The 15,620-nt window shown below is 40.9% G+C and overlaps 1 protein-coding gene across 1 annotated transcript; it reads left to right on the forward strand.

Annotated features, from left to right (window-relative positions):
• Positions 1-90: 90 nt before the first annotated feature.
• LOC145448341 (trifunctional enzyme subunit alpha, mitochondrial-like) lies at positions 91-14,369 on the forward strand. Its single transcript, XM_080326722.1, has 18 exons — positions 91-283; positions 396-434; positions 609-676; positions 981-1,114; positions 3,083-3,309; positions 4,294-4,428; positions 5,287-5,412; positions 5,476-5,597; positions 6,675-6,841; positions 8,491-8,661; positions 9,113-9,248; positions 11,518-11,604; positions 11,663-11,953; positions 12,823-12,937; positions 13,473-13,587; positions 13,657-13,747; positions 13,983-14,037; positions 14,103-14,369. The coding sequence occupies exons 1-18, from the start codon at positions 208-210 to the stop codon at positions 14,249-14,251; spliced, it is 2,304 nt and encodes a 767-aa protein (XP_080182848.1). The 5' UTR covers positions 91-207; the 3' UTR covers positions 14,252-14,369.
• The last annotated feature ends 1,251 nt before the right edge of the window (positions 14,370-15,620 follow it).

Here is a 15,620-nt window from a genome sequence, read left to right on the forward strand (position 1 = left end):
GGCGGTGGGTCGACAGAACGTCGGACACAAATTTTATCGGCGAAATAGTTACGCATGACTTGTTGCAGAACAAGACTGACCTCTGACTGGCATTTTCGTGGGTTACTAGTTACTAACATTCTAAAATTGCAGTTTTTGTCACGGAAGGATTATTGATTTTGTTATTGCAGGAGGTTTTTGTCGGAATAGTTAGGTTAAAACAGCATAATGTCGTCGGTGATTCGGATACTTTCATCAAGCCGCAGCGGTCATATTCTGCGGGGTTCGAGCATTCTAAAATCAGGTATATGTTTACAGTAATGATGATACTGTAATTTTTAATATAATAGCCTAATTATTGTACATGGTGTTGATATAAAATACAGTACTCCCTAATTTACGTTACTGTTTTCCAGGATATTCGAGGTCACTCTCAGTAAGCTCCAGAAACAATGGTAAGTACCAAGTACGTTGTGGTATAAACCTCTTTGTAGAGAGAGAGAGAATTCTTTTATTCGTCAACCATGAATTGCATGCTGTAACAGCTTTTCTCTATCAATGTTCAGCACCGTATAATTATTACGTCGACTGTCGAGTACCAAGTAACCGGTATATTTTTTAATTCACAGGCAAACACATCACAATGGATATTCAAAATGACGTTGCAGTTGTCAGATTGAATTCCGAGGGTGTCAAGGTATGCACTCGCAATATTTTTGTCTTCCAACTACATCTGAAATGATTGGTTGGGTTCGGTAATCACAGTTCAGTGTGCAGTGTTCATATTTATTTGCTGTAGCATAAATCAGCCACCACCAATTGGATGCATCAATGCTGGAATGGCTTATTTATGTTATATACCAGTGTTATTTTTACGAAATTTGGCGAAATTGTCACATCGGCCAATCCGTCCCCACACCGTATTGCTTGCAATATAGCCTATAAGAGAAAACGGACAGGGATTTTAATTCTGAACATAATTTGTACATTATTTTGTTCAGTTGAATACTCTCAGCGAGGGAGTGTTCGATGAATTCAAGGATGCGTTCAACAAGATTCAATTGAACAATGACGTCTCAAGTGCCGTTTTGATATCTGGGAAACCGGGCTCATTTGTTGCTGGCGCCGATATTGAGTGAGTAACTGGAAGTGTGGAACAGTCGGTATTATTTGCAGTAGGCCCATTTTCCAAAAATCTCTAGTAGGGGTATAAGCAGGGCTGCCATACCGTCCTTATTTCTAAGATTTGTCCTTACTTTGAAGGGCCAGGTCTTAAAAAACTCAATTGTCCTTATTTCTAAGAAATGTCCTTGTTTTCGACTTGCGTCCTTGTCTTATTTTCAACAACTACAGAACTTCGATCGTTTCCTTCTGGCATCTGTGTTGCATAATATTCTAAAATTATGCTTTTGAGTCGAGAGTTTATGACATCATAAATGAACGGAACTCGCGTGGCGTAGGCCCACAGGCTGTGACTTCTAATTGCTGAGATAGCTAGGGCATTGAGTGGTGCAGCAGTTTCAGCTATAGCCTATCAAGCTATCGCAGCGGACGTCATTTTAGCAGTAAGCAGCAGCATAGGCGCCAACTTGCGAGGTTACGTGCGGCACCTAGTCGCTATATTTACGAGGTGACGGCCACCTCGTTCAAAATGCTCAAACGCCCCAGTAATTTGTAACTAGAAATTAGGCGAATCCACGCGACCTCGTCAGAGACGTCGTCGATATAATCAGAAAACAGTTGTCGCGAGGCGAGCTACTCTATACGATGCTGCAATCATAACCAATTAGTGCTTTACGCAAGAGACGAGATACTGATAAGACCGGACCTGGGCAAAGTGCGGCCCGCGAAAGTTGCATCGAATTCAAAACATAAAACCTACTTTTGAATGTTGATGCGTGGATTAAAACCACAGGCTGTAAAAACTGAACCGCAAATTCGTTTACTTTGAAGCTTGTTCAATAATATGCCGTAATTACGCAACCTACGTACCTCGCATGCGTAATCCAGATTCAAAATAAAGATAATGTAGCAAAGAGTGCCGTAACAATTAAAGTTACAAGAAGTCACTCTTTCCATATAGTTTTGTGTTAAAGTTATTAGTGTTCTCTCTTGTTTCGGCGAAGTGGACCAAGTATAGGAACAGACTTAGTGAAATGACAGTCAAATCCCAGTTACAAGTAAAGGTAAACCTAGACCAGAGCTGTCGTGAGATCCATGAAGCACTTTTTAATAACGAGGAGTTGCTGGAGCAGAATGTTTCTGGCAAAATGTATGGAACGTGATATGTCACGGCTTGTATAAATAAAAAGTATGTACGAAATCGCTTTTTAATGCTAATCTAATTTTTCGGCTGTCCTTATTTTTGGTTCCATGTAGATGGCAACCCTGGGTATAAGGCTTCTTCATCAAGATATGTTTTGTACTTCTTGATTGCATTACTTTTATGGACCTAGCTACTACTTCTACAAAGACAGCTGAAAATATTTTTTGCAAAGTAGGCAGTCTGTGAAGCATTGATGTGTAAAAGCACATTATTTTACTGTGCTGTATCAAATGGAAAGTGTTTGTAAAACGTACTTTGTGACAAGTCATCTCAGTAATTTATCAGTCACCTGTCCAGTAGAACATTGAGCATTCATGACTATGAATTAGCGGTATGTCAAATCGACACTCTACGGCACGGAAGGTGAGGCTATGATGCTTGACAGTGGTGACGATTTTGCCCTTGAAAATAAGGATAGTCCCAAATAAACCTATTTGCTCCACTTCTGTACTATACTCTATTTTAAATCTGGGTAATTACAATCGATCTGACTTAACAAAACTGTGAAATTGAAGTTGGCCAACAATACAAAATTTTGGATAAATTCTATACCTGACCCCCTTGGCAGAGATGAGCATGGATTTTGATCCAGATTTAAAAATAAAAAATCCAGATTTACGATCATTTTAAAAGTCGTACACAAATTTCTGATGATACTTTTTGTGCAACTTTTTAACAAATTTCAGTCAATATCGGATTAAGAATTGAATCTAGAACAGAATTTGAAAATAGTAAATCTGCTTGTCTCGGAATAAACACAAATTACCCGGTTTTTAGCATGATCCAAAGAGCCGGTACCGAGGAAGACACGACGAAACTGGCGGCCGACGGACAGAAAATGTTCAACGACATCGAAAACAGCCACAAGCTTTTCGTCGCGGCAATTCACGGAATGGCGCTCGGCGGCGGACTGGAGCTGACTCTGGCTTGCCATTACCGTATCGCGACCACCGATAAAAGGACAAACCTTGGCGTGCCGGAAGTGATGCTCGGCCTGCTGCCAGGTGTGTAGATCGCAAAAGGATTAATGCCAGAGGAGGTTAATGTACTCGAGTAGAAGTAATCTATAAATTTCTGCTCGGTTACAAGTAGAATACCAATTTCCAAGATATGTCAAAACTAGTTCGATTGAAGTAGCATTTGAAAGGTATCAAAAATACTCGAGGAATTCTGTCTTATTCGAAATTTCATGCCTACGACGTCATATTTTGTGACACGATTGTTGATAGACAATGTTCTTTCCAATTCTCTACTAGTTGCTGACGATTACCCCTGACGAGTGTCAGCCGAAAATATTCGGGCTCATTGCATTATGAATAATGAATATACTATTCAATTGTTGTAGTTCTGTACCTCCAAGAAGCTCTCGAATTCTAAAAAGTGGATTTGGCAGCGGTGCTGGGTACTTCACTAGTTAATCAGAGGAGGGTTAGTGAGTGAGTGGTTTTACGAGGGATCGAATTTTGATGATAATCGGGGAGGGTAATGTCCGAAGTTAAAAGATGCATCTTTGCCACTAACTGAAAATAATTAACGACACTGTTAACATGTACAGTTTTCTAGAATGTGTTTGGGATCTGTGCATATGCATACCATAAATGCATGACGTGCATATGCCGCTGAACAAGGTGCAGATATAGCCTTGTTGGTCTCTCAAAGTCGTGCACCACCCTTCCATGCTACCCCGTAAATGCTGAGCGCCTCGCGGGGAAGTCACACGTATCAGTTTTACTGATCAGGCCATTGGTCCGACCCGGATAAGGATTTACCCCACGACCTATCGATCAAGAAGCTGGACGCTCAGCTCAACCATTACGCTTATGTATCGCTAACTAAAAATCTGTAAAGTAGAAGGGGAAATAGCCAGTAATTAAAACCACTTGAGAAAGTAGTGACAGGGAAAACCTACTTGAGTACTCTGAAATGTAGAAGTTCTTTGTTGCTGACCACGTCTGATTTCGTGTCCGATTTCAAGTTGATTTTTGCAGGGGCCGGCGGTACCCAGAGGCTCCCCAAACTTGTCGGAATCCAAGGCGCTCTCGACATGGCTTTGACAGGAAAGAACATTCCGGCTCGTAAGGCGAAGAGAATGAATCTCGTCGATCATCTCGTGGAGCCGTTAGGTACGAGTCTTTGATTTTTAAGATGCGGGATGTTGTGCGTCATTGCAGCGGTTATAGTATGGCTATTTTAAAGACGTTTTGACCTCCTAGGATATTTTATTGATATTTAGGATTTAAATGCGTCATCTCCAGTTTCATGATATTATCGGTTACATGACTTTATAGTATGCTTCTATTCCGTATCAAGTAGGCTGCGAATTTGCTTGCTGAAAGTGGCTGGAAAAAAGTTTCAAGTGCCGATGTGTGTGGTGAGAGTGATGGTTGTTGGGGAGCCTGTGGCCCACAATTGCAATATCCGGATTTCGTTACATAAGAGAGAGATTGATGAATTGGGAATGTATGTTGCATTCAATGCATTGCATTATAGGTTGCACCAACCCCTAACCCAAATACATTAATACACGTATAGCAAGAAACGTATATCAGAATTCACACTTACATTCAGTGAAACGTTCGTTTTTTAATTTATTTATCCAATATTGATGCATCGCTTTCATAATAAATAACCATCATTACATTTTTATTACCAAATTCGCCAATGCTGAATTCAACATGTCGAGTTCAAGTTCTGCATATCGTAATTCATGCTCATATTCGGTGAAGCATTCATTTTCGACTTTATTAACACAATATTGCAGCATTACTTTCATAGTATTATTTGTTTCAACATTTCTAATGCAGAATTCATTGGTAACCGTTAGACCACTGGACTTGCAGCGGCGTGTGATAATATTTATTGCGAACGTGACAAAAATTTACGGAGTTTTTTACGGAGTGATCCTCTGCTTGAGTGATGTTACGCACTATTCATTCTACCCTAGATAGCCTGTGTTTCGAAAGTTATTTGCTCTGTTTCAGGTCCCGGCCTTCAAGACCCAGAGACGGCCACAATGCAGTATCTGGAACAAGTAGCCGTCGATGTCGCCCGGGGCCTGTCTACCGGTAGTGTGAAGATCCCCGAACGAAAATACCCATTCCAAGAAAGTAAGTAAATTATTGTCCGTGTATCGCTACGTTTTACGTAACGTGCTTCGATGTTTGTTTCAGGAGCAATTCGCTACCTGTTGGGATTCCCGTCGTTCCGCAATTATTTCTTCGAGACCATGGTGAAGGGAAAAGTGAAGGCGCAGACCAAAGGGCTGTTCCCCGCTCCTCTGCTCATTGCCGACGTGAGTGCGTTTCTCGCGGATTACAGATGTGGCGAAATGATGAGAATTCGCAGCGGCCAATGCTCAATTTGCTCAAGCACGCGAGTTTTTACTTCCGTGGAAGGCTGGGTCTCATCACCTGACCGAACATTACATGCAACCGGCTAGGGTGCTTGTTTCTATTTTGTTTTGATCCTTTTTGAATTAGCAAGCTGATGGACTTCGTAATTTCCGTTGTTTTAATTTTCGTACTGGCTACTTGATTAAATTGTTAGGTATAGGTTACCTAATTTAAGCCTAAACACTATAGTTGGTTCAATTCCAACCAGTGGAAACCGAGTTATTGCCGTCGAAAAATTTGGATTAAATCAATAAAATAGTATTTACAGTGGCCTATTCTTATAATTCTTTAATACTATTTTATTCAATTCCAAATTTCTTGATGGCAATATTAACTTCGCTTCCACTGGTTGGAATTCAGCCAAATTTGGTGAACATTGTTTCTATAGACAACCTAAGACGTTCATGGGGTGAACAGAAAATTTTCCAATTTTTTTTTCAACTTATTTTTATATAAAAAATATAAACTTTATTCAGCTGTAGCAATGCGGCTACTGGCTGGAACTGAACCAAATTTGGTGTGTAGGCTTAAATTAGGTAACCTAACCATTTTATCAGGTAGCCCGTCCCAGTATGATTTGGGAGAAAAAGTCATTTTTGAACATCCCTAGTGTTCATGGTAGTTGGCGCTGCTATTCAAGTAGAAGTAATGCCGTAAATTTCTACTCAAGTAGATGTAGCAATTTCCAAGACACGTTTAAACTACTTCATGCAGTTCTTATGACAATTTCACTCAATCAAAGATATGAAACATGAGTAATTTTACCTAAAAACTGTTCCAAGCAGAAGTGGTAGTAGCCTAAAACATAACCACTTAAGTAAATAGTGCAAGAGGGGAAATTGCTGGACTACTCAATGAAGAAGTGGAATTACTTTGTTAGTGATCATGATCAGCACTAGTTGTGTGACAAACCAGTTCCGTACTTCCCGTTAAAACCGTTCGCCATAAATCTTATAAAATTTTGCGACGAAACACAGGTAATCCGCGAAGGTTGGGAGAAAGGACGGGAGGCCGGTCTCAAGATGGAAGCGGAGAGCTTCGGGAAACTGTCGCAGACCAACGAATCCAAAGCGTTGATCGGGCTTTACGCGGGACAGACGTACTGCAAGAAGAATCGGTACGGGAAGCCGCAGAAGAAAGTCGAGTGAGTATGAGTATCTTATAGACTTTGCCGGGAGGTGGCTGCTTGGGCCAAACGACAAAGGACTATCAATGCTTCAATAAGAAAAGGTCGTGGGTGTCGAATCCTACTGCGTGCAGTCCAGACTGTTTTGTCGTAGTGGTAGGCTATATTAGGATAGGTGTGCACTAGGGGTGTTCAAAAATGACTTTTTTTCTCAAATCGTACTGTCTACTTGATAAAATTGTTAGGTTACCTAATTTAGGCCTACACACCAAATTTGGTTCAATTCCAACCAGTCGAAGCGGAGTTATGGCCATCGAAAAATTTGGATTTGAATAAAATAGTATTTACGGTGACCAATTCTTTAATTATTTATTATAGCGGTGCCCACCGTAAATACTATTTTATTCAAATCCAAATTTTTCGACGGCAATATCTCCGCTTCCACTGGTTGGAATTGAACCAAATTTGGTGAACATCGTTTCTATACACAACCTAACACTTTCATAGGGTGAACAGAACATTTACAAATATTTTGCTATTTATTTTTATATAATAAATAGAAACTTTCTTCTCCTGTAGCAATGCGGCTACTGATTGGAATTGAACCAAATTTGGTGTGTAGGCTTAAATTAGGTAACGTAACAATTTTATCAAGTAGCCAGTACGATTTGAGAAAAAAAGTCATTTTTGAAGAGCCCTAGTGTGCACATCCTGCAGCCCTGGGCCAAATGTGGTCTGTGAAATCGGTGTATAATTTGGCACAGCCTAATGGTTTGTTCAGGAAGGCTCAATTGCAGGGTCAAGAGCATTAAAATGTGAGGATGAATATTTTTTATGATATTCATATAATCAAGTCACGTTATGTAGGGTACCATATGTCCTTGAGGACTTGTCCTCTTTTTTGAACAAATTGATTGTGTCCTCGTAGGTCGCCCAAATGTCCTCTTTTCTAGTAAAAGTGTTAAAATGCTATAAAAAAATGGACTCCGACACAGCAAACGTCCTGGCGGTTATTTCGAGAGCGAGATCGGAAAAATAACATTTTCTTTGTCAAAACAATACCATTACTCGAAAAAATTACCATCCAAACCACCCGTTTTCTTTTCCGGTATTATAAATTTCAGAATTTTTGAAAAGTGTCCTCTTTTTCGTTCTTGAAATATGGTAACCCTATGTCACATACGATTCAACATTGAACTTGAATTCTATTAGTATCGCCATCACTGACGAATTCTCGCAGAGATATACCGTCTTTGCAACTACTAGAAAGCCCAGGTGTGGCCAGCCATTTCCCGGCGGTATTTCTATCCAGGCCGCTTATCGAAAACTGTTGCACACCCCTTCATTAGGAGATAGCAGGGTTAAACTCCAGTTAGAATCCATGTTGGTGGGTATTGATTTAAAATATATTACCACGCGCTTTTCGAATCCACGTTGTTTTAATCTAATCAAGTACCAAGGTCTCATGACCTCTTTTCAAAATCGTACGCCATTAAACATGCGAATCAATAAAAAAATTAGCTACAAGTTACAATCTATAGTAAACAGCAGAGGTTTTCAGTGACAAAGTGTTTCTACTTTATCTCTCCCTTACATGATGGTTACTAATCTGTTAAGAGCCCGCTACTAATTTCTCGGTGTCATGTTTGCATATAATCATATTGCAGGAATCTGGCTATTCTCGGAGCGGGCCTGATGGGTGCCGGTATCGCGCAAGTCAGTCTGAACAAGGGCTTCCACACGATCCTGAAAGACGGTTTCGAAGCGGGCCTGGCGCGCGGGCAGGAGCAAATCTACAAGGGATTCAACACTCAGGCTAAGAGGAAGAAGATCACAACGTAAGTGGGTTGTAAAAAATGTATCGAGTGTGAAAGTGCTTCGCTAAATTTGAATATTATTAAAATGTATATTAGAGTGCGTCAGTGCAAACCAAAACCACTGTTGGGTACATGGAATTAAGAACCCATGAAATCTTCTTCTGACAGCTTGGTCGAGTACTTGGTGGTTGGTTAAGTTTTGTGACGGCACTTGTTAGGGTTCGTCACTTCGTGTACGAAATTTTTGAATGGATATACACGATTATGTGTACTTACCTGTCTCAGATATTCATACGATCTTTGAAGCGTCAGTTCAGCACTGTGTCTTTTATTGTTGAAAGAAAATCACTGACTATGTTGATTAAATTGTGCATGCTGATGCTACTTCTGGCAACCACTGTTGCGACAAGAGGCTAGGTTCCTCAGCACCGGTTCATGGAATCAGTAATTGCAACGGTCGGTCGTGTTTCAGATTCGAAAGAGACCAAATCGTGTCGAAACTGGACGCCACGCTCTCCTACGACAGTCTGAAGAAGGCCGATATCGTTGTTGAAGCCGTATTTGAAGATATGGACGTGAAGCACAAGGTCCTCAAAGAAACTGAGGCGGTATGTGGTTTATCTTTTGGTGGGTTTATTTCAGCTGATTCGTGCAATGAGAGATAGATATGACTTCGTAAAATGTAGGTAATTTTTCTTGATAAACTGTTCAGTAGAAGTCTAAAACATATACAGTTCAGTAGGTGGTGTAAATAGGCAAAACCTATTATAGTACTCTAAAATGTAGGAGCACTTCAATACTGACCGCCTCTGAGTAGATTGCTACAAAGTTAGCATCTTGGCTGACGACACTCGAACCCACAAGCTATTTTAGATTCATATTTTTTGTATCACTTAGTAAAAGTCGGTCGAAACCTGAGTGCTGCAAAAACTAGAACCGTAAACCGGGGTAACTTTGGTCTTAAGGGTAACTTTGGACACTAAGCAGTAAAAGATTTGAATGGTTATTAATGGAAAAGGGTTGCCGCTAGATGTCCAATTCTTTTTCATGAGGCATCAGTACCACAAGGAGTCTCAATAAAAGTTGAATTCATTTCACTACCAGATAAACTTGAACATTGATGAATTAATAGCGGGGTCAATTTCATCAAAATTGATGGCCATTAAACATCCTACAACCAAACATAGATAGCAGTGATTCATAGATTCAAAACTTGGCAGCAGATACCTCTAAGTAGTCTTAATCTACGCCCAAAATCTCAGTGGGCTCACCCTTAGATCAATACAAGAAAATGTGATGTCCAAAGTTCCCCCGTCAAATTTTATCAGAACGGGGGGTCACTTTGGACAGTGAAAAATGTGATATCTAGAGCTCTGGAAGGGCAGCTTCATCAGTGTCAAAGTGTATCGTCAGCTATAATCCTTATGACCGGCCTGGTGGCTTCTTAAAATGGAATGAGAAGGTTAATAAATTAAGAGTTTGCCAAAATATGAAAAAATGGGTAGGCAATGAGTCGAGAGATTGTAAACGGGTGCAAGCTACTTCAAAACTTATCACATACTCCTAAAGAAGCGCCTGCAGAATATGGGATATCGTAAATTACCACAAATATATCCATCAGAGGACATAGGAAAGAGAAAGTGTATCTTTAAAAGAACAGTAATATATTTGAAATCGGCAATAAATCACGGTAACAAGCTTAATGTTTGCTGTCGATTGCTGACACTGCCAGTGGGATACCCTTTATCACCATATGTTATTTATAAGTCCCAATTGGTGAAGGCACGAGGGAAAATTGAGATAAGGGATGAATAAGGGGGCATTAGCCTTCATAAACTACCTAATTTTTATTTTTTGGGGGGGAGGGATTAGATAAAAATCGTGCAATAGGCCAGACATATACTATTTTGTTTCAGTTTTAGCCACTGCTATCATCAACTCTTACCAAATAAGCCTCATTTACGAGGTTTCATAAACAATAGAGTGTAAAGGCATACAAAAAACTACATTGTCCAAAGTTACCCCACATGCCGGGGTAACTTTGGACACGGATAATTTACAAAAATAAGTTACTTATTTATGACCATGAAGATTTTGGATTAGGAAATTCTAATCTTTACTCCATGACCCCTGAAGAACACAAAACTTGCCTCCCTACACCATAGCATTTCCAAGATACAAAGCGGAATTGTTGAAAATTGTCCAAAGTTACCTCGGTTTACGGAAGTACTTCGTAGAGGCGATCCATAACAAGTTACTACTTTTAGTACTAGAGTACTAAATAGATCTTTTACACGTATTTACGGTGTCGTTAGTCATCTTGTGTTAGTCGTGAAGACGTCCTTGCAATATCAATATCACCCGCGATCCATCGACCAAATATACTTTTGAATAGTATATTCATATTGAAATGAACCCGAATATTTTCGGCTGACACTCGTCAGGGATAATCGTCAGCAAGCAGTAGAGAATTGGAAAGAACATTGTATATCAACAATCGTATCAAAAAATAGGACGTCACCAGCATGAAATTTCGAATTTTCATGCTGGTGACATTTTCATTCGAAATTTCATGCTGGTGACGTCATATTTTGTGATACGATTGTTGATATACAATGTTCTTTCCGATTCTCTACTAGTTCCTGACGATTACCCCTGACGAGTGTCAGCCGAAAATATCCGGGCTCATTTCAATATGAATATACTATTAAATGGTATACTGAAGCTCTGTACCTCCAAGAAGCTCTTCAAATATACTTTTTGGAATTGTTGAGTCATTTTTATACCTTCACTTCCTACTCTTACTTGCAATTGAGTTGAAATTCACCGGCGTAATTGAGCAGCAACGCTGGCTTCATTGAACGCTTCTGGTTCCAGGTCATCCCGGAGCACTGCATATTCGCCTCCAACACGTCGGCTCTACCTATTACAGACATCGCCAAAGCCAGCAAGAGACCAGAAAAGGTTCGTCGGACCGCCAGAGACCGCGCAATTTCCCTCGAGCTTACCATTTTTGTTCCAGGTGATCGGCATGCACTATTTCTCACCCGTCGACAAGATGCAGCTTTTGGAGATTATCACGACCGAGAAAACTTCGAAAGACACGATCGCGTCTGCCGTAGACGTCGGCATCAGGCAGGGCAAGCTTATCGTGGTGGTAAAAGACGGACCGGGATTCTACACGACTAGGATTCTGGCGCCGGCGCTTTCGGAGATGATGAGGCTGATGCAGGAGGGGCACGACGCAAAGAAAATCGATAAGCTGTCCAAGGGATTCGGGTTTCCTGTGGGCACGGCGACCTTGTTGGACGAGGTGCGTTGGGGAATGTGTGTTGCGGATTCTCGCGTTGACGAGTTTGAAAAAATGTGGCTGGTGGTTTTGAAGTCTGGATCCAGCGGGTTATTTGAAATCTCGTGTCCGAAAATATACGGCTGGTATCTAAAACTCTGCAAAGTGTCTCTTTTTGCCATATTTCGGTGTAAAAAGTCGTGCGCAAGTCCAACTTTCAAAGCGGTTTCAAAGTCCTGTTCCGGCTCGGCTCCAGCTGGTTATTTCGAACCACATCTTCGAAAAAAACCTCCGTGGTACCTAAAATTATGTGAAACAAAATTATGTTTTGGCTTATTTTGTTTTTTTTTTGAACAGCCCTACTCTGCATGCAGAATTTCAGCCTGGCTGAAATTCAGCATGCAGAGTAGGGCTGTTCAAAAAAAAACTTTTCCTTCATATTTCACTGACTACTTGAGAAAATTGTTGGGCTGGTTAAAAAAAATGCTGCACACCAACTTTGACTCCATTCCAACCAGTAGACCAGCGAGATTCGTTCAGTAGCAAGTTTGGAATTTATCCTTGAAAAACAAAAACAAAAAAAATTTTCTGCTGGCCCCTTAAAATTGTTAGGTTGTCAGTAGAGATGATGCACACCAAATGTGGCTCAATTCCGACCACTAGAAGCAAAGTTATTGCATTAGAAAAATTTCTATTTCCATGATTTTATAATAAATAATTACCTATTAATTGAACTATCGAAGAGAACTGTAAAGTGACGCCATGCAAAATGGTCGGCAAGACTGCTGTGTTGGACCCGGCAGTTAACAGTTGTTGATGTTTTTCTGTACTTTTCATTGGAGATGGTCGCTTCGACCGTGCAGATCGCGAATTTTTCAACCTCTTGTGTCCAGGTCGGTATCGATGTAGCGTCTCACATCGCTGAATACCTCGGGGAGGCGTTGGGAGAAAGACTGCAAGGCGGCAACGTTAACATCATGAAAGATATGGTGGCCGCCGGATTCGCCGGTATGCATAATACGATATGCTGTATGTTCGGCAAATACTGTTTGTGCAAGGACTTCAGGTTTTACCAGATGGTGATCAAAGAAGTCAGTGTTGCTACTACTACTGTAGAAGTAACCCTTTATATTTCTACTCAAATACTAGTAGAAGTAGCATGTCAAAATTAATGAAAGGTCTCGAAAGTACTAAATTAAGTAGATTTGGTCGATGGCTCGCAGCGCGCATAGTTTTGGCAGTTAATCGATGGTGGTTACTTAGAAAATCACAAGATTCAAGACTATCCCAAATTGACTAACGACGTTATCAATGCGTAGAATCTTCAAAAACAATCAACGGCAACTATGACGGCTATTTCGTGCTGTTTCTTGTGATGATTTCACACATTAAGGTGATGCAAACTTAACTCGAAACTACTTTCTACTTTTCAAAAGCATTAAAAGGTAGGTATGGTGAGAGTTCATGTAGAAGCAGTCTAAACAAGTATTCCAAGTGGCGAATCCTGTTTGAGTATCGCCTAACAAGCTGGCTTATTCCGCAGGACGAAAAACGAACAAGGGTCTCTACGTGTATTCCGGAAGCTCCAAAGACAGACCGCTGAACAGCGAGGCGTTGAAAATTATCGAGAAATATGCCATCACTCCGGATCCCTCCGTGTAAGTTTAATGCGCGAGCCAGTCTCTATGTGCCGCTTTTCCTGTGTCAATTTACGCATCGCTATTCAGATCATCCGACGCTGACATCATAATGAGGTTCGTGTCGAGGTTTACCAACGAAGCCGTGCATTGCCTGCAAGACGGAATTATTGAAAGTCCGGTGAGTTCATGAGCTTCCGCTTTGTAGTGCTTAAAAGATGAGTTTTGGGGCTAGGTTATGGTAATGTGTGCACAAGTGGTAGAGTAAATTTGTGTAGAGGCAATGTCGCGAATTGACGGTCCGTGTAGCCATTACTTAGGCACTCGGAAAAGGGAAAAGTACTTTTTTACGGCTGCCTCTGTGCGATTGTTGAAAATATTTCGACCATATCGTAATTTCCTCAAATTTTGTTTAGCTCGAAGCTGACATCGGCGCCGTTTTCGGACTTGGCTTCCCGCCGAACTTGGGAGGTAACGCTCGTTGTTTTTTTTTCCTCGGGACAGTCGCTGGAACTAACCTATTTTTACTCTTCCAGGTCCGTTCCGATTCATCGACGTGCACGGCGCCAAGTCGCTGGTGGACAACATGCGGCGTTTCGAACAAGTGTACGGGGCCTCCTTCACGCCGTGCCAGCTCTTGGTGGACCACGCGAACGACCCGTCTAAGAAATTTCACTCATCCTAATGTGCCGCTTGTTTCCGTATTTGTTTCTTATCACTTCGTAGGTAATAATTGGCGTTGCCGGCCGCCGGCGCGCGCGCGCTTTTGCCGCGAGAAATCAATTATATGACTATGAGAAAAAGGTGTGTGATGTTAGGCGTTGAGGGCGAAGTGGAATTCAAAGAGGATTGGTTTGAGAAATATCATGTTATTCGTCATTGGCGGTAGGCTACTATTATTTTTGTTCGCTCATGGCACACGATGTACAATTGGGGTTGCATTTAAAACAAAAATAAATTTGAAACAAACATGTTTAAAACAAGGCCCTTATTTAAAAAATGTTTTTTAAGCAATAATTAGCGAATATTCAATCGTGACGTCATAGTGGACTGACATTAACAATTGAAAATATAGGGTAAATATAGTTCCTTAGACGATATAGCGTACTAGTGCCGAAACTCGCATCAGAGTCGATGGTGATGGATTTTACCAACTCTCTTACTGTTGTGGTGCATATAGCGATATTGATTTTCGTTAATCCATTGGATTCAAAGTTGCCAGTGGTAGCAATAGCAATCCATTTCAGGAATCGCTGTCGGACAGCAACGAATAGCTGTTCGCATTTCAATTTTAATACTTTGTCAAAATTATTCGGTGCGTTGAGTTGACCGCAGATGATAAACCAACTACCGCACGGGTGTTACGCAACCGATGCACGTCTGGCTAATATGATGAGATGAGATAGTAGTATCGCCTCCTTTCGTATCTCACAGATGTACGTTCTGCGGTTTGTAAGGTAGAAAAATTCTTAAGGCTTTCTTGTACCGACGAACGTAATTTCGCAAACCCAATCTGATCAGAGTATTGGGTCGAGCGGTCGAACATGATGCGCAATTAATTTTATGGGTCCCAGAGATCTAAACTGTTCGTTTGTTTATACCTAGTTTTATTCAGTCCCGGCCAATCACTTAAACCCTGAATATTTGAACACAATGGCGAAGCGACTGGGATAAATACATCAATCGCATTTACCAAAGCCAAGTGTATCGCTAAGCTACATGGCAGAGGTAGTCAGTGAAGAGACACTTCTACTTTTTGGGAGTACTCAAAGTATATTCTGCGTACTTGTACTACTTACTCAAGTGGTCATGTTTTAGTCGACTCCTGCTTCTACTTACCACTACTTGATTGGGATTTTCAAAAGAAAAATTCAATTTAGGCTGGGTTAGCATCACATTTCTCAGTGAAATTTTCATAAGATCCCATGTCGTTTTGCGTTGGTCTTGGATATTCATCGCATCATGCATTTTCGAATGTACTTATCTCCGATTAAGCGCCAAAGTATGCGACCTTCAATCAGATTTACTCTTTGATACTATTTGCTAGCGTCTAC

Source organism: Botryllus schlosseri, chromosome 10 (assembly GCF_051294905.1).
Source record: "Botryllus schlosseri isolate E-star chromosome 10, Bs_hap1, whole genome shotgun sequence".
NCBI lineage: Eukaryota > Metazoa > Chordata > Ascidiacea > Stolidobranchia > Styelidae > Botryllus > Botryllus schlosseri.